This window comes from Parasteatoda tepidariorum, chromosome 2, assembly GCF_982258835.1.
Source record: "Parasteatoda tepidariorum strain Cologne lab strain chromosome 2, Ptep-v5.0, whole genome shotgun sequence".
Lineage (NCBI taxonomy): Eukaryota > Metazoa > Arthropoda > Arachnida > Araneae > Theridiidae > Parasteatoda > Parasteatoda tepidariorum.
Window position 1 is genome coordinate 25,942,730 of NC_141756.1, and position 20,494 is coordinate 25,963,223.

Here is a 20,494-nt window from a genome sequence, read left to right on the forward strand (position 1 = left end):
GTGTATGTAGAATTGAAAACGAGTAATATTATAAAATGTATGAAGTAAAAAATCATTACCCAAGCATTGAGCCTTTGCTTCAGTTTTATTCAGTGGAATCATACTCTCCCATAAATTGGGAATTGTGCTTTTCCACAAATATTCTTTTTGCATGCATATATTTAAAGCAGGCTTTGGCAGTAGATGTTCTATTTCTGTCCTATAAGCAAGATATGTATAATCAATTATAATAGATAGTTTTTCTATTTTTACTGTCTCTCAGTACGTTAAATGTTAAAATTTAGTTAAAAAAAATATGTTAAATATTGCTTATGTTGCAACATATAAAATATTAGTAAATGATAAATCAATCTGCAAACGTGTAAAACCAACAAATTGCTATAAATTGCTATTTTTTTCAACTTTTCTAGTTTTTTAAAACTGATTTTATATTGAAGAATTTTTATATTAAATGATTTTTTGTATAAATACTTCTATTGTCTTTATTCAGTTTCATTAAACTTTGACAAATCATTGTATTTTAAAGTAAAATTTATTTGTCTCATGCACATAAGTCTATTTTTAATATTTTGTTCCTTTTCATAGAATATTTTTTGTTGTTAAAAAATATAATACTAACTAACTGTTAACTAATATTTTGCTGTTAAGTAATGTAATATGCTTCATAAATTATTTAAATATAATTTATGAAGTTTTTACATAATTTTCAGAAATTTTATAATATATTTGAACTATTATAACTTACATGCTTGGTTCATTCTCATTTCCTTTCGATCTGTGCAACAGTAAGGCAATTTTGAGCAATATCTCCTGCATGAAAATTAGTTTTTTTTATCAGCTTTATTTGTAAATATTCATACAAAATTACATTTTTATTTAGTGAAATCTTTTATTAAAACCTATTAGTATTTCAGTGTCACATTGGTATACTTTCATCAGCAGGTTAAATTTAAATTGAACAATGCCATTTCTGCTTTACCATTTACCCTACTGATGAAGGTATACCATTGTGATCCCAGAACATGTAAATATTTCTTCAAAGATTGCACTTTTATTTAGTGGTAATTTAAATTTTAAAATAACGTTTATTTAATAAAAAATTCATTCAAAATAATGTTTCAAAATTGCAATTAGTAAAAATCTTTTATTAAAACCTATAAGCATTTAGGTGTCTTATTGGTATACCTTTATCAGCAGGTTAAATTTATATTGAATAACACTATTTCTGCTTTACTATCATTACCATTCATACTACTGATCATATTTTATTTTTTAAATACAAAATATAAAAACATAAACTAACATTTCAATAAAGAAAAAAATTTAGATAGCATTTCTTATTTTAAATTTTTGATTTTTTTTTCTATTTCCACACACACACACATATATATATATATATATAGTGAAAACTCCGTTAAACGGACATTCATGGGACCGTTTATGAGAGTTGTCCGTTTACGGGAAGGGTACCCTAATAACGAAATTTAATACCGTTAATTGTTTTTAGAATATTCTCAAAGATGTAGAAATAATTAAATAATATCTACAAGGATACTGTAAATATCTACAAGAGTATTTATTTAAACAATAAGAAAGATAAAAAAGAATATATATAAAGAAGTTTAAAATAAATACATAATTCTGGATGTAGCTACAGATAAATAAATATAATTTTCTTATTAGCATAGATACTCATGTTAGACATATGATACCAAATAGGAGCGTACTGTCCTCAGTCCGTTTCAATTAATAGGTTCACATCGCCTTACACCTACTTATCATTTGATACGGAACATGGTTAATACCTTCTTGGAAAATAAGCCTCCCATGATTCACAGAAAAAAAAAGTAATGCATACCTGTAAGTCAGGAGGACCTATGGAGATGATTATTCACAATTGATCAGCTATCAAGCGTCTGAATAAATGTTTCATTTATATAAACACCTCAAAGATTATACTTCTGTTCTCTTTTTTTTTACCCCAGTTGTGTTAAATACAGTCTTCAAATTGATAAGAAAATTAAAGAAATTTTCAATGGGGAAGAAGCATTGAGAGAAGTCATTTCAACTTGAGGGGTCTCATAACCTGTGTGGTCCAGATGAAAAGATCAAAAGATGCCGATGTCAGAATTATTTCAGGAGTGCAGTACCATTTTCTCTCCTTTCTTTACTAAGATAAGGCAAGGTGACAAGAGAAAGATTGATTTTTTGGTGGTGAAATAGCTTAACAATATTTTTAGTTATGGATTAGGCAAAAAGTTTCATTTACATGCTTTAAAAATGGTGAAAAGTTGCATTTTTTTAGCTTGCAATTTATTTAGAAAAAGTAGTGTCCGGTTTGTAGAGATAAAAAACAACGTTTCAGGACCAAAATGACTGTCCGAGTCCGGTTACGGGAGTGTCCGCTTTGAGGAGGATGTACGTAATGGTTTATTCATAGAAGATTCCCGGGGAATTAAAAATATGTCCGTATTGAGAGGCGTCCGTTTTGCAGGAGTGTCCATAACAGGAGGTTTCACTGTATATGTATATGTATATATATATATGTATATATATATATATATATATATAATGTATTCAACTTATTGGTCTTGAAAACATTGTTATATTATTTATTTTATATTTCAGTATATTCCTAACTCTTTTATTAATTCTTTCAGTTCCACTTTTGAAATCATGTTGTTAAGATTTCTTGGGAAAAAGTCAGAAACAAAAAACTAGACTTGGTTCATTCAGCAAAAGAAAAATTATGAGATTTACTGCATTTTTTCGTAAGATTTACTGCATTTTTTTTTCAATGAAGAGAAAAATCAAGAGACATGGTTTCAGTTACTTCCTGTGGAATACTCCTTTTTTTCTACCAAGGACTCACTGGGACTGAAGGAGTTGAAAAATGATAAAAGAGCTCACTTGCTTACCATTGTTTTTTCCGATAGAGAATGGCATGTCATGACCAGTAGAAATCCTTCCAAGTAATCAGGTACAATTTGATGAAATATAATCTCTATATAAAGCTCAGAGTCTAAACGTAGCTCAAAATTCCACACTGACCGACAAAACACTAAATAAAAAGTGTTTTCGTTTCTTTGAAGTTCAGCTACTAGGTCCAAAATGTACTCATCATTCTCAAGTGGCATTGTATATTGATCTGCAAAATGTAAAATAAAACATTTAAAATTGTTACTATTTAATGGTAAAAATTATTGATTGCCCTAGAAGGTAAGAGTAAAGAATTTTTTTTTCTTCATTAAAATTGCAGTGGATTAGATTATCATTAAAATATCTTATTTAATTTAAATGATTGATGAAGTTGGTGTTTTTACATGTTTTGGTTTTTCCCTGTCTCTTCTTTATAAAGTGCTGTCATGATTTGTTCCACAAAATTCCATGTTTTCCCCCATGTTTATTCACTATTGATATTGCATTCTAGAAACCCTTTGTTAAAATCTCTGATGCACATATGTAAAATTAGTTTTTAAAAACATAAAAAGGATATTTATACATGATTTTTGGAATTATTTTAATGGTTACTTTTACTGGCTACGTCTGTCAAAAAAGTTATGCCGGCTCTATTGTCACTTCTGTTTAAGGAAGTGTTTCGTTATAATAACTATCTCAATTTTCAGTGTTTATCAACATGAAAGTACTTATATGATTAGAATAATGAAGCTCTGTAATCTGAAAATTTTGTTTATGCGAAGTAGATTCATTCCTAAATACCTCAGGTAATTTAGGCTCAGCATTATTCATTAAAATTTTTTATTTATTAACAAGTTATGATTTAAAAATAACAAACATTTGTAATTTTTAATCTTATCAATCTTCTGTGATAAATAGTTTAATGTTTGTATGAAATAAAACTTCATTTATTGACAATCATTTATATTTTAAAAATAATGAATAGGCAATAAATAGTTAAATGTTTCCATTAAGTAATGCTTCATTTATTAACAGTTATTTATGATTTTAAAATACCAAATTTGCTTAATTTATAACTTCAAAAAATAATTTGCTGAGATTAATAATTTTATGTTTGTGTGAAATAATTCTTCATTTATTACAATAATTTATGATTTAGAAAGAAAAACACAATTGTGGAATTTTATTTTAAGTAACATATTTTCTGTGATTAATAATTAAATGTTTGTGAATTAATAGTTAAATGTTAAAATCATTTATGATTTAAAAATAAAAAATTTGTGTAATTTTTAAAAGCTAATTTACTGTGATTAATAGTTTAATGTATGAAGTAATACTTCATTTACTAACAATTATTTCTGATTTTAATTAACCAATTCTATGCGACAATTACTTTAATGTTATTATGAAGAAATGCTTAATTTATTAACTATCATCTATAATTTAAAACTAACAAATTGTTAATTTTGAATAACGAATTCGCTCTGTATTATAGTTAAGTGTTTGTATGACATAAAATCATGTAACATAATTCTTCATAAAAGAAGTCATTTACCTCCTTCAACTATGCAATAGAGTGAAAATTCTCTGAATTCTGTTTCATTTGCTATTCCCATTTCTGAACAAATTGATTTTATTATGTCGTCTACAACAGTTGATGATGTTGTCAATAACGATAACTGCAGCCCACCTGGTAAATAATAGGCTTGTAGCTTACTTAGTTTTCCTTCCTAGAACAGAAAGAAATTATTTTTTGTACAATATCAGATTCTTGTATTTAATCAAACTCAAATTGATGTATATTTTTAAAAAGAAATTGGAACTAAAATACTGTCTATTTTTTACTTCCAAATCTTTTTGATCACCAATATTTTAGAATCAATAATTTGTTGTTGCGTATCATGTAGACAAAATAGATTTGTACTTTTTTAAAGATGAATATTTTTTTTTCAATTAACAATAATTATGTTTTTGTTTACTTCACTTACTAAATATCAAAGATTTAAAGCAAAAACGTAATAAATTGTATACCAATGATTTTTAGTTAGTAGCCTTTGTCAGGTGTAAGAGGCAACTTTTTATAAAGTATAATTCAGTGCTGAAATTATTGAATGTTTTAACATCTGGTGATAAAAAGGGTAAAATCTGTCTGTGTGAATCTATACAATATTCATCTCAAATATTAAATGTTGCAAATTATATTTATTAAAAATTTGGATCTAATATGATGAGAAAAAAACTGAGAATATTAATTTTTAAAATCACATGATACTCGATATAATTTTATTCTCTCATCTATCTTACATTTATCATTATTCTCTGAAAAATTCAGTTTAATGAATTTAAATTTTATATGCGTATATATATTAAATTTGAATATACGTAACATATAACTTTCCCTAATATTGCATGTTTGAAAAATATTGGATTGGTGTAAAAAAATATATATATTAAATGGGTGAAGTAGCGTGTTAAAAATACTAATAAAACATTATTTCCACCATTGCGAAAAACTAACAACATTCCTAAAAATTTTGAATGAAAAAAATCTTTTTAAAAGAAAAAAATTGTGAGGTAAAAACATCTTGTATGTAAAGCTTTTGGATCTTTGTTTTAAAAAGCCCTTTTAACAAAATACTATTTATGTTTGATTTTAAATTATAAAATATTCAAATTTTGGACATGAAATAATATATTTCAATGAACTTACAGTGATTCCATCCACTTCTGCATCGGTTGGAACATTGCGTCTTCCCCCACATTTAATGGTCTGCCTCAAGTTATGTAAGCATAGTTCAGCAGTTGCTATTCAGGAGGAAAATTTTTTTTGTAAATATTTATCATTAACAGCTATCATAACATGCATACATGCATGTATATATATAACGTTGCTGAGTGGAAGGGTTAATACAGGTCTTAGACCGGGGGGGGGGGAGGATACAAAATTTATTTATTAATTATTAGACAGTGCAGTCGTAACAAAAGTGTATGAAAAGTTGGCTTCATGGTTATATGTTAGGGAAAATCTTGCAAAGTAAAATCCGTAAAATTTTTCAATTTACGGAAAGAGGGAAATCTTAGTAATTGCTATTGGTTTATGAAATAGATGGAGCGTTTCCCACAGAGAGCAAAGGGAAAAATGTCCTGCTTTTAATTAAATGCATACTTGAGCCAAAATAGATTTAAGAACAGGATGTGGCTTTTAAAAGTGTGAGAAAGTATTTTGATTAGAATAATTAATTAGGATAACATAAAAAGATTAAGAAGCTTTTTATGTTATATATATATATATATATAGTTTTTCCCGTTTTTAAATTTTTTTATCATACTCTCTTTTCATTAATGGTCACGAAAAATGGTGACCCTTGGCCAAAGCCTAGTGTTACAATTTATTTTATTTTCTTAAATTAATAAACATGCATCTCTATTTTATGTTTTTTAATGCAAGGATTACCATTTAATCAAAAGTTTGTTTTGCCATTTTAAAATTTTGTAGTTTTGTTACTGTATCTATGAGTGCTATGCAATTATTTTTAAAATCATTGAGTGCATAAATCATAATGCTTGTGTACAAAATTTTATTCTATTCACTTCCAAAGGGTTATATGTAAGCTAAGTTATTTTATAATCACCCAGTATATAGATAAATGTACGTATTTAAACTAAACTCAGCGGCGCGACAACCCTAGAGGGCCACGGCCTACTGTGCCCATCTCAGTTTTCTTGACCTTGGCCTCTGGGGTGCAGAAGCAGATGTTCCGGTCAGGTGGTCTGCCGAACGCAGAACCCCCAGTGTTTAGTTCCTAAGCATGCTTGGTACTCATTTATCGACCCACTGAAAGCATGAAAGGCTGAGTCAACCTTGCCCGGCCCGGGGATCGAACCAGGGACCTGTGGCACGACAACGCGAAGCACTACCGCTCAGTCACCGGGTGTCAATGTATGTATTTGGCAAATGCTTTTAAACTTGGAAATTTATAGAACTTTTAAAGAGCTAATATCATCAAAAGTATTAAAATTAAAAAATTGAACTGAGGTGCTTGCATCGCTAGAATGGACCAAGAAGTGCCTGTGAAACAAAAAAATTGTGTCAATGCCCTTCATTAGCTGAAAAAAAGGCAGAAAAAAACAATGGCTCAATTCAGTGGAATCAGATTTTAGATTGTTTGGAGAAAAAGACTGGCAGTCCAACTCAAAAAATAAGTTTTTCTGGCAGAATCTTCAACGAAAGGTCTTAGACCACCCTAAGCTCTCATTCCAAATATGATAATGATGAACGAAGTAGTAATGTAAGAGACAAAAATATTAGGGAAAAAAATGACCCAATGACTTAAAGATATAAAATGTCAAAAATAGTAAAAAAAGAAAACCTTATCAAAATGAAGGCATATGTCATAACAGTTAAGAGGTTAAAATGAAGTAAACTAAGCTCTACTTAAACAGTGTGCCTTAACTAAAAAATGAGTCAATTAAATATGTAAAACCTAAATTTTATGCATCTGACATATATGTATATTATATAGTAAACTATCATTGTACTATTTATTGCTATCTGTTTCTTTCAACTTCATTTAATTTAAGCTTGAAAGAATTATACAAGCTTGTTTTTCTTAACCTTACCTTGCTCTGCTCTTCTTTTGTCGTTAGCTGCTGTATCAAAATATTTCATTAAATAAGGCATTAAGCTGTCTGTGCACTTGAAGAATGCTGCAATAAATGCCAGAAGTCTCCAACCACGAATTTGACTCTCTCTATATAGTAGAAGAAAAAAACTCTTTTATTTAGATACATTTGAAACAAAAATATTTATGCATTATTTTGGAATTACAACTACAAGAGTTACATTGCTAGTGGTTAACAAAGTTTAAAACCATATATTTCTTTTACAATTCAATTTTGGAAGATGTTATGTGCTTTGTCATGTAGGCTTTCTTTAGAACTCAAAAATGAACCTTGTAACAAGACCGCAGAAGCTGCGTTCCAGTAGAATTAAAAGACCACAAACTTCTGCAAGAGGGCATTTTTCTGATTTTATAAGGAATAATAAGATAGCCACCTTATTCACCAAACTTGAATATAATGTGTTTTTCTGTTTAGGTCGGTCTTGTAGATGGGTGTTTGCGCTAAAGCTCGCAAGACTTTTGCGTCTCTTAACCCCTTAACGATCTGTTAATTTTCAAGAAAACGGTCATAAAAGTGCCTATTTTTTTTATTAGAGCTATTTGATTAGTGCTGACATCTAGTTTAAAATGAAGTAACTACCTACAATTACCTTAAAAATAATTCTGGTGTTTAAAATGTGAAATAAAATGTCTTCCGGGCAAAAGAAATGAATTAGTATTATTCTTATTGGCACGTTACCGCTGAACATTCCATCCCGAAAATTTCACGGGAGCGAGAAATAGAGGGCGAAACCTCTGCCCGTCATTTTCACAGGAGCGAGACGGAAGGGGTTTAAAGAAAACTTGAGCCACAAATAGGGCAAAGTAGGGTAAGCCTGCTGGAAATTTTTATTGTGCCTTAGATGCAAGGTAATTTATTTTAAAATTGGCAAATAGACTGCAGATATTAACGTTTTCATATTTATTGAAAATTCATATCTATTAGTTTGTGTTATCATCATATCTATTGGTTTGTAAACCAATAAATATTACATATTTATTGGTTTGTGGTATATTGATTACTTTGTTTATATTACATTTGTCAAGATTTTTTGTCGTCAAACTGAAATATACAATGAAAAAACTTCGTTTGAAATTGCATTATTTATGTTCAATATGTTAAATTATGCATGTAAGTTATATTATTTACACAAAAAAAGAACAAAACAAAAGTCATGTTTTATTCCTTTTAGCTGCTATTACAAATAAAAACTGTTTTTTAATTGCAAAAAATTACCTTAGACATTAAAATTTCATTTTAATGAGTTAACTTTGTGATTTTTACACCGAAGAGCCATTACATTATGACCACCCTGCTAATAACATGTAGGACCACCTTTAGCCCTCAAAACTGCTAGCACCCGCCGTGGCATTGATTCCACAAGGTGCTGATAGGTAGTCTGAGGTATCTGGTACCAAGCGCTCACCAACTGGTCCTGCAATTCCCTCACATTGCGAGGGGGTAGTGTGGCAGCATGAATTTGGTTTTCCAAGTAGGACCACAAATGCTCTATTGGATTAAGGTCGGGTGAATTTGGGGGCCAAGACATGACTTGAAAGTCACTGGAATGTTCCTCGAACCAATCCATTACGATTCGACCCTTATGACATGGTGCATTATCCTGTTGGTAAACACCATCCCCCGCAGGAAAAACTGTTGCCATGAATGGGTGAACCTGGTCTGCAACTATGTTCAAGTAGCTTACAGACATCAGGAATTGTTCTATGAGGATTTTGGATGCCCCATGAAAACATTGTTCCTGGGCGAGAAACCATGAAAACCTGGGCGAGCCCATTGTTATAGATGGAGGGTGGTCATAATGTAATGTCTCTTCTGTGTATTTTATTAGAGAAGTAGTGATTTATCATTGAGTTAGTTCATCAAAAAATTCAATTAAATTTTAAAATTAAACTTATTATTTATTAATTCCAATTTTAAAAGAGCAAATTAATAAAATTTTAAATAACTTGCTTTTTTTGTTATATATTTAGTTTAATTTTTTTTAAAATCTCATTGAATAGGTACTTACGGATTTAAACTTTTATTATTTGTAGTTTGTTTCATTAATTGACAATAAACTTCATCTCTGATTGGAGAATGATGATGACAAATCTGAAAGAAAAATTATACTAAATACATTTTTTCCCAACAATTTTGCAATACGTTAATAATACTGATGTAATTTAAAATAATAGAATGTTCAATTCAATAGTAAGTTTATTAAAATACTCTTGTATTTTTTTAAAATTAATTATTTATTTATTTTTTGAACTTACAATTGAGTTTTAAAAAAAAGACAGTTTTAAATGTTACTAATTGATTTAAAAAAAATCATATATTCAAATCATATGTTTGTTTTTTCCCTATGTTTTCTTTTTGTTTAAAAATTTGATATATTTTAAATTATTTTAGGATTTTTGTAATGTTAAAACCTTTTAAGTTTTAAAAAATTATCTTTTTTTTAAAGAAGCGTTTTTTTAAAAATTTTTATTTAAATAAGTTAATTGAGTTATTCTATATAGAAATATTTGTCAGCCTACAATAAAAGTAAAGTACAAACTATAAGGAAACATTATTATTTTTTCTTTTTTTCAATTCAAAACATTAAAAAATAAATGTAAAATTAATTATTTTTGATTTGTTTACTATTCTGTTTTGCAGTTCTCTCACATAGATGCATTTCAGTTTCACTTAATTTGAATTGAGTATTTACATGTATTATTATTTCATTCCGAAATAGTGTTTAAAATGTATTGTTATGATTTACTTTTAATTGTACTTCATTTCAGTTACATTTATAAAATTTTTGCTGATTATAAACTTAAGTTCTTCAAGTGTCTGACTAAATCGGATTTTTTAAAAATTTATTTTATTTTTTTAAAGAAATCAAGCACCTTTGATATTTATTACGTTAATAAAACCTTTTTAGTTTTATGATGAATTAGCAAATAGATATTTTATAAAGAATAAAAATATCTCACCACTAGTATTGTATATACACATTCTACTTCTTTCTGAAGTAAGCCTAATGGTAAATCTCCCATATATCTCATAATAGCTAAAATATTGAGACAACGTTGTTGTTATTATTAGTTTATATTTTTAGTTATAATGTATTATATATGTATCTAAATTACTCCTCTCTCCATAAAGTCTGGAGTTGTCTGTTGCTATGGAAACAAGAAAGCTTATTTAGGTTTCTGATACCTCTCTTGCAGTCTCCGGACTGTATATTTAATACTATAATAGTTCAATCTCGTAAGCATAGTGACTGACAGTGTGCCAAACGATTAGCGAGAGGAGTTCTTTAGATAGACTGTATGTTAAAGTTTTTATTGATTACCTGTAAATGTATCAACTGCTAATCTATTTAAATAGTCATTTTCCAGCTTTAATAGTGATGTTACAATTGGAAACTAAGGAGAAATAAATGGCATATAAAATAAAGTTTATTGTACAAGGTGTTCTCTAATGACGACTCTTAATATGTATGTGAAAAAATACACATAATATTAATTATTTTAGGGAAAAAAACTAAAGTTTCAAACTCTGGTAAATTATCATTGCGATTAGAGAAAAAGAAATATTAAAATCATCTAAAACTAGGATATTTTTTAGATTTAAGCTGAAAGGAGGTTCATATCCTTTTTGTAAACTGAATAGGTACCTCAAGGGTACGTGATGTTCCCACTCTACATGCCCTCCTTCCGTTTCTATGGTTTCGGGAAATCTTTCTTTTTCTCCGCGCAAGTATATTCAAACGCGAGATTTGCCGAAAACAGGGAAATGAAGAAGGAAAAGTGTGAAGAGTGGGAAAATCGTGTAACATAAAGGCGCCTATTCTCTTTACTATGAGTATAACAGAAAGTAAACATATTTAAGTCTAGCAATATATTTGATTGTTTTTGCCCCGTAGTATATTTTTGGGTTATCCATTATGCCAGCGCAAGCAATCAAGTCGTTAATGTAAAAATAGTTAAATCCCACTGTTTTTTTAATAAATAAATTTTAGAAGAATTATCATGTAAAATAACTGAATTTGCTTGTGTCTTCTAAATGGTTAAAAAGTTAAACATAAACATTCAGGACAGTCATTAGAGAACATTCTATATATACACAGTCCAGTCACATTAATGTGACCACCTGTCAAAATCCAGAATAACCACCTTTGGCAGAGCGAACCGCTACGAGACGTGCAGGAAGAGAGTCAGTTAGGTTTCTGAAAGTGTTCACTGGGATGTTGAGCGATGCCGACTCCAGTGCCGTGGCCAGCTGCGCTAGATTACGCGGTTGAGGATCCATGGCGCGAACAACCCGATCGAGGTGGTTCCATAGATTCTCGATTGGGTTTAAATCCGGTGAGTTTGCCGGCCAGGGGAGTACGGTAAATTCATCCTGGTGTTCTTCGAACCACGCACATGCACTGCGAGCTGTATGACACCTCGCATTGTCCTGGTGGTAGATGCCATCATTCTGAGGAAAAATCATTTGCATGTAGGGGTGGACGTGGTCCGCAAGGACAGATACGTACTTGTACTGATCCATAGTGCCTTCCACAATGATGAGTGCACCCAATGAATGCCAGGAAAACATTCCCCAAACCATAACGCTCCCTCTTCCAGCCTGCAGCCTTCCGGCAATTGTTGCAGGGTGTTTGCTTTCAGACGTTTCACGCCGTATACGCCAACGTCCATCTGTCCCATGGAGCTAAAATGTGATTAATCGGAAAAAGCCACCTGTTATCACTCTGTGGACGTCCCGTTGCGGTACTGGCGTGCAAATTCCAGCCTTTGTCACCAATGAACAGCAGTCAGCATGGGTGCATTAACCAGGCGTCTGCTGCGGAGGCCCATGCGCAGCAACGCTTGCTGAACAGTTGTTGAGGATACACTCTTGGTAAGCCCCTTGGTTGATTTGGGTGGTCAGTTGCTCAACAGTTGCACGTCTATTCGTCTGAACGCATCTCCGTAGCCTTCGTTCGCCTCTGTCATCTTTGGCCCGTGGTGCACCACATGTGCCACGCCGCTTGTTTTGTATAGTGCCATTTTGCCATGCATAGTATACTTTTACGACGGCGGCACGCGAACAGTTCACAAAATCAGTCGCTTCCGAAATGCTTCCACCCTTGGTCCGAAAGCCAATAATCATGCCCTTTTGGACGTCGGATAAATCGCTACGTTTCTCCATTGCGCCAACGACTGAAATGCTTTTCGATGCCCTAGGACAGTGTTTCCCAAACTTATGACTTCTGTGTACCCCTTCTAAATTTTTCGTAACACTGTGTACCACTCATAAAAAAATGACTGTATTTTTAACTATAAGAAATTGCACAAAAGTTAAAAGTCACAACTAGCTGTTGACATCACTAAATATTAACTGTTAACTCTGCAAAAAATAGCCAATAGAAATATACGTAATCGTAAATTTTCATGGCTAGCTTTGTTTTTGAATAAAAGTTTTTAAAACTTTCGTTGGTTGCAAGATATTTCTCATAAGAACGCGTACCCCCGTTAAACTGTTCCCGTACCCCTGGGGGTACGCGTACCACACCTTGGGAAACACTGCCCTAGGACATCCAATATATACACTACACTGTAATGTGCTGCCACATGCACTCTGTGATTGATTATTTCACGTTGACGTCGAAAGTAGGTGGTGGTCACATTAATGTGACTGGACTGTGTATTACGTGCAAATTAAAATAGCAATGTAAACAACTGTTTAAAATATTTCATGTATATTAGTTTAAGGTTGGCTATATAGATGTATATTAGATTGTTAAAAATATTCTACATTAAAATATTTTAAACATTTTAAAATATTCTCTATAAAATGTATATTAGCTAGGTTAGAATAATATAAGTATTTATTAGATAATTTCAATTATAATGCTTTATTTTTCAAGTTCAACTGCTCTGTTCCTTTACATAATATTTTTTAAACTAATATTTATTTTTAGAATTTAATTATGACTTTTATAAAATATAAAACTTTTTTTGTTTACTATATAACATAAATTTTTCTGTAATATCTGAATCTTGTATACGATTTTAATTTAATCCTCTGTCATGTGCGTAGAAAATTGAAGCGATCAATGTTAGAAGGAGATATGTCACAAATCTGCACTTTCGAGAAAAACTAAAAAAGCTGTGCCATATGTGGAAAAATTGTTTTAATTGCTTCCAAATTGTTGGCTTCTCTTCGTTAGGCAGTCTAGAAAATTATTCGGTATTGATATTACAAAACCAACAAAAGACTTATTTTCATAGCAATAACTCCCTTTTAACAACGACCGCTTCAAGTGCATTTTGAATTGTATCATATAAGGCAAAATTAACGGTTGTCACTTGCCACGGGGCCACTAAATATATCAAATGGCATTACAAATTGTTAGTCAGTCGCCATCCAACGTCCACTTTTTTAGTCGAAGATGCAGCCTATGCTCATTTTATTTTACTCTGAAAATTGCTTTGTTTTGATTGTATTCTTAGATTGATTGTATTGTTGTCACTTGCCACGGGGCCACTAAATATATCAAATGGGATTACAAATTGTTAGTCAGTCGCCATCCAATGTCCACTTTTTTAGTCAAAGATGCAGCCCATGCGAATTTTATTTTACTCTGAAAATTACTTTTTTGATTGTATTTTCAGGCTTATTTTTAAAAAATTTTCTTCAATTTATAAATAAACCTTGTAATGTTTACCATATTTTGAAAAATGTTTCATAAGAAATGCTTTATATTTGTAATATCAATACTTAATAAATTTAAATTTTTTGTGGCTGCATATCTATAATTTAATAATATTTTGCTCTTAACCAGTTTTCCCATTTAACTAGATATGCCCCTGTATATGAAGGATAATTGTTCTTCCAAAAATGAGTATTTACATGACACAGAAACGGTTTAATGCGAAAATTATGCAAGGTGTTCCCAACTGATATATATAAAGATCTTGTCAAAAGTAAAGCTAATTTCATTAAGGATCGCAAATAAATATTTAAACAAGAAAGAAACTAAAATTTTATTAAATTCTAATTAATCACTACTTACTGCGAAAAATTATAAAAATTACGAATCAAAACTTATTAGACTGACGGAAGAAAATTAGAGAAGATGAAAGATGACTTTCAGAAACACCTTCAAATTTCACGAAGCAATCAAACTAGATTCAATGTTATTTGTATTTCGTCTTCCTCGGTAGAAATTTGTTCGATTTCATTATCGTTTTTTGTCTGTAAGCCTCAAAATATTTTTTTTCCTTCGGTATAACTTGTATTTACTAAAACAATTGTTTTCCCTTTCAGAGTTTGCTGTGAACAATTTTGGAAACGATGTAGAAAATTTGATGAGTTCATTTAGACAAACAAGTTATGATGATTACCAGATCAAAGAACGTTATAAATTACCTAGATTTCCTGTGAAACCTGCCGAACTGTATCCACACAAGTGCTATATGTGTGATAAAAGGTTTACTCAAAAAGGTTCTCTAAATCGTCACATGATTACTCACAAGAGTGAGAGACCATTTGCGTGTGATATCTGTCCAAAGCGTTTCAAGTACAGGACAGTACTCATTCACCACAAAGCTCTCCATTTGAATAATTCATCTTACATTTGCAATAAATGCGGGCAATCATTCCGTTATGAAGCGCTGCTACATACACATGAAATGAATGGTGATTGCATTAAGCCTTCCTATGTTTGATAGTCCGTTCGTTATACTAAACATGAAAAATGCTTCTTGGTAGCTAAATATTTCGATACATATTTTGTTACAGATTTATATTTTATAATATCACTTGTTTTTGATCTCGTCTATTTTGTGATCTTAGTTTTATTTTTGTGAATAAAAAATTACTTTATTTATGATTGAATCGGTATTTTTTTTTTTTAAGAATTTGTTTTTTTTACTCTATTATTAATTTTAACCCTTTGACATCCAGTTTGAAGAAAGCCACATTTCGAATCGGGTACTTGCAACGCGAGAAGAACAATACGCGATTAGGCCCAACCATGTGATGGTTGTGTTATAGCAATAAGCCATGGTTTATTATCACCTTGAATCTATTTTCGGATCAAGATTTAATTGAATACTTGTAAACGGCGTCACTCGCTTGTGTCTAACCTGTTTGGTTTCTGAATCGTAGCATAAACTAATACAATTTACTCACAATGGCGTCACTTGCATATAAACAGAGAGAGATATAAAATAAGTCATATTGCAATTAATAATAAAGCGCATTATTATTTCGCATATATTGATATAACATTAAAATGCAAGTTAAGAACTTTGAGGTAAATAGTTTCTCTTTTACGCTCAAAGCATAATTAGCCTGTTTTAAAGAAGCATACTGAGTAAAGAATTTGCATAAAAAATTTTAGTTTTATTATTTATTAAACATCTAAGATAAAGGTTTTATCTGTAGCTGTGATAATAGCAATCCAGTTTTTATGTTAGCAAACAGGACAGATCTGGCATTTATGCAAAATATATTCGCAAAAGTATCAGAGAGTTGCTCTAAGACGGAGGAAAAACTTTTCCCCTTTCAAAATTTCTCCAATTTTCCAAGACTTCATTATTACTATGGCTTTTCATTGCTTTCGCGCTATACTCATCTCTAATAATGATTGTCCATGTAGATTTCAAAATTTGTGATAAACTCTGCCTAAGTGAACAGAGAATGGTTGAAACTTGATGTGTTATCCTCATGAGCAGGGCTTCAGTTGAAATTTAGAGCTTGTCGGAAAGTGTGGAAAATTTTGCTTTGTTTAGTTCATTAATCACGTCACGTAAAGGAGGTGTTTACGTACGACTTCATTTTAGAAGCTTTTTTGTGGCATTTGGCAGACTAAATTCTTTGATTTTTGTTCTATTTACTTAAAATAAAGAAAAAAAATGTTTCATAGCATATTATATGTATATATTTACTACTATATGTATAAATTAAGTTCCACACGGCGTCCTACATACAAAATCTTAACCGGAGACATTTATCCTCTAGATCTGAGAGTAGGACTAATACTCACTGGTGAGTATTTAACTTTATCCGTGAGCTCTTTCCATGTCCAATCATTGAGATGTGACTTCTTTGCTCGTCTTCCCGTCAGATAGCCTAGAATTTTGACAGTGCCTCTCATGGATCCGCCATAAGTAACGCTATGATTCTCCCTGGAAATACAATATTGAAGTTTACTCATCAAGAAGGAATCAGTTGTACGCGTGGGGTTTGACGAAAGTTTCGCCGCAACTGTGAAAAGAAGCTAAGGAAAATCTAGACTTGGAAAATTATTCTTGGATCTGCATTAAAAGAAGAACAGAACCATGCTTAAATTTGAACAAATCACACTTGATCAAAACCCGTATCGTGCTGTTTTTCAGGCACTTTGAGAAACAATTTCAGCAATTAAATTGTACTTTGATTACTCAAATTCGCTTATCACTATTTTTTACTTGATTTTAAGTACGAACAGTACGGGACTGACACATAAAGTTTCATTTCGCTTTAAAATAGCGATATATATTTATTTCCTGATTCCATTTTTTTTTCAAAAGTAGATATTTTGATAAAACGTTATTGCATGAGCCAGTAGCGTATTATGACAAATGCTCTTATACCATAATTATGAAGGAAAAAGAAAGTATAGGATTTAACTTAATCTCTTCCGAATGATGATTTTAAGTAAAAACTTGTATAATAGATTCGTGATGGCTTATTGACTGAACAATTCCATCAAATTAAAGCTTTAATTGCAAGAAAGGTGTAGTTGAAGAGCATCGAATGCTTGTAGAAGTTTATGGTGACAATGCTCCAACTGATAAATCATGTAGGGAATAGTTTCAAGAATGGTGAAAGGTGTTGTATATTATGAGCTGCTACAACCTGGCCATTCCATTGCGGGCGATCGGTATAGGCTACAATTGAGTCGTGCATTACGTGAAAAACGGCCGGAATACGAACAAAGGCATGACAAAGTTATTCTTCTGCATGATAACGGTCGGCCTCATGTGAAAAAAGTCGTAAAAAATTATTTGGAAACTCTCAAGTGGGATATTTTACCGCACTCGCCTTATTCACCGGGCATTGCTCCTTCTGATTACTGGATGCAGCACGATTTGGCGACATTTTTTCGAGATGAAATTCGAAAATTGCCTGAGAGGTGGGAAAAAGTAGTAGCTAGCGATGGAAAATACTTTGATTAATCTGTTCATTCATTTTGTTCAAAAATAAATGTATTTTTGATCACAAATAAAAACGGACCGAACTAATTTGTACTCCCAATAACTAGCAACAGAGTATAGTACTGTTATGTTACAATAATGCCTACTATAGGAAGAGTTCGACGTGACATAGTCATATTCGAATAAACCTTACATTCAGCTTAATCTTACAAACGCTTTTATAACCTTTGCTCCCACTAACACAATCTATGTGGTTGGGATTTATTGCCGGGGGTTTTACCTGATTGGATTGTCCCTGAAATGAAGCATTGCATATTGCAGAAAAGAATGTCTCTCAGCAGAAGCTCCAGCAGGTTTGTTGCTCCCATTCCGGACACCTTTCTCCAATTCCGGGGTTTCACTTGATATGAAAAAAGTAGAGTTTCCCTATATTAAGTTGAGAAAAAAAAAACAATGTTATATGTCAGTTGCAAAAATCAAAATATAATTCGACTACAATGCTACTGCTAATTCATTTCATTCCTTTCAACTATCCAAGCTTAGATTCTCATTTTCAAAATTAAAGAAAAAAAATTTGCGCATAGCAATCACGAACATAACAATACAACTGCATCAAAAGTGAAATTTGATGTTCCTCTATGTAACTAATTAAAAGCTTATGGAAAAATGAGTGGTTTAGAAAAGTGAGTTACTTGTAAACCATGAGGTTTCAAATGCTGAAGAAATATTTTCAGAATATCAAAATACAAACAAATTATTGCAGGATTGCGCAGTGGGGTACAATTCTGTAATAATTTGTTTGCATTTTGATATTCTGAAAACGTTTCCTCAGCATTTGAAATTTCATGGTTTACTCAAATTCGCTTTTCTAGAAACTTTAAATTTGTTTCGCAGATAAATGAGAATTTGTCATTAAAGGTTTTTCCCGCGTTATAGGAATTATTAGATGCGTAATGACATAGATTCAGAACTATTAAACCCATTTAGACTATTTATGGTTATGTTAGTTGTTCCTGACATTTTTAGTTCTAGCATAGAAGACTTCGCTGTATTCTAAAAGGATTTTTTTTTATCGGTACTACAGCTTTTTACTTTATTTTTTTTATTCCAAATGTTTTGAGCTCTTTGTACTTTTCGCTCATTTATCTAGTCAAGCTGTTGATATCAGTTTATTAGCACGGATGTGATATTTCTATACCAAAACTTTCTCACTTTGTTTTCTTTTAGAATTTTAATATCTTTTCTGTGCAAGTATTCGGTGGTTTCATTGCTCAACGTGACCACAAAAATTTTAATTTTATACAGCACAATATTTAAATAAAAAAGTAAATATTCTGAAGATTATTTTATATGTAACTATTTATAATAATATAGTATTATAAGATTATACTATATTATATTAAAATAATAAAAATATTATAACATTATATATTGTATTAAAATAATAATAATATTATAAGAAAGTAAGAAGTATAAAACTACTACTAGTACTAGTTACTATACTTCTAGAATATTTTATTCTTCTTATACTTATTATATAGAATATTTTGTATAGAATATTTTAATTATTTACAATAAATACTTTTTTAACTTTACATTTGATTTTGAAGTCGATAGCCCTATAAATACAGTATTCCTCGAAATTATAATCTCAGCTAAATTTTCATCTAATTTTCATGAACTAAATACTTTTTAAGCTAGTTTTTCCTCACTAAAATTAAGTTTTTATATATTAATGTAAAAGATCTAACAATACTTTTCCCTCAAAAAGACTTAATTTTTTTTAAAGTGTATATTTAAAGAATTCAAGCCACAAAAGTATTACCTTATTGGACCTGAGTATTACTTAATTTTCATAAGTTCTATACATGAAATATAAAAATAATAAATACATAAATTAATTAATATTATATAACAATGATATAATTATTATAATATGATATAATTATAAAATAAATACATATAATTCAAAGACTAACTTTTTGTTTGAAATGGTAACTATTGATCTGCTGTTTACCTGAAGTGTGAAAATTTATTTATTTACTGACAAAAAAAATAAAAAATAAATTAAATTAAACTTTTTTTTTATATGTCTCTTAATTTAAATAATATAAACATTTAGCTTTCATGCCTCTTTCAATGTCGACGGAATTTAATGAGTAACTTTTAATGAGTACTTTTAATGATTGAACCGGTGAACATAGATCCGCTGTTACATTTTAAGTGTAAAAATTTATTTATTTACTGAAGATTTTTTCTAAACTTTTTTTATATAAGGTCTCTTAACCGAAATGTATAGGTTAAAAGGCAGGGGTCACTTAATTTATATATTTGAATTAAATTCCATAAACTTAAAATCAAACATCAAAGTATAAATTTTATTACCCCTAAGAAAAGTCTTACTCAAAATGCATAAAAGTTTAAATGTAATTTTTCAGTTTTCCAAACAAATTTCTCGGAAATGAGTGTGCAAAATAGAAACATTCAGTTACCACTTTAATGGTGATACTTTCAATGTCGAAGTATTTTAATGAATGACTTTTTGCTTGAAATAGTAAACATTGATCTGCTGTTACACTTGAAGTGTAAAAATTTATTCATTTACTGAAGATTTTTTTCATATAAGGTTTTTTAACCTAGAATTTTAGCTTTCATGCCTCTTAACCTAAAAGTGTAAGTTCAAACGTAGGGATCTTTTAATTTATGTATTTAAATTAAATTTATTAAAC

The 20,494-nt window shown here is 30.3% G+C and overlaps 2 protein-coding genes across 3 annotated transcripts in view; one reads left to right on the forward strand and one right to left on the reverse strand.

Moving 5' to 3' along the window:
• Positions 1-15,459, forward strand: part of Alg1 (ALG1, chitobiosyldiphosphodolichol beta-mannosyltransferase) — a 36,205-nt gene extending 20,746 nt beyond the window's left edge. Inside the window, exons 13-15 of one of the 2 annotated variants that reach the window (XR_015431309.1) lie at positions 2,661-2,980; positions 5,632-5,703; positions 14,890-15,459. The gene's annotated coding sequence lies outside the window, so the exon portion shown is untranslated. The remainder of the gene's footprint in view (positions 1-2,660; positions 2,981-5,631; positions 5,704-14,889) is intronic. The other variant, XR_011636104.2, reaches the window with a different exon arrangement.
• The window catches only part of LOC107438106 (unconventional myosin-XV), a 33,019-nt gene that overhangs the window by 5,143 nt on the left and 7,382 nt on the right, over positions 1-20,494 (reverse strand). Inside the window, exons 4-14 of the mRNA XM_087157031.1 lie at positions 18,046-18,191; positions 16,613-16,754; positions 10,925-10,997; positions 10,563-10,639; positions 9,611-9,693; positions 7,540-7,670; positions 5,630-5,724; positions 4,475-4,649; positions 2,919-3,148; positions 746-810; positions 60-199 (exon numbers count right to left, since the gene is read on the reverse strand). Of these exons, the coding sequence (XP_087013157.1) occupies positions 60-199; positions 746-810; positions 2,919-3,148; positions 4,475-4,649; positions 5,630-5,724; positions 7,540-7,670; positions 9,611-9,693; positions 10,563-10,639; positions 10,925-10,997; positions 16,613-16,754; positions 18,046-18,191 (1,357 nt within the window). The remainder of the gene's footprint in view (positions 1-59; positions 200-745; positions 811-2,918; positions 3,149-4,474; positions 4,650-5,629; positions 5,725-7,539; positions 7,671-9,610; positions 9,694-10,562; positions 10,640-10,924; positions 10,998-16,612; positions 16,755-18,045; positions 18,192-20,494) is intronic.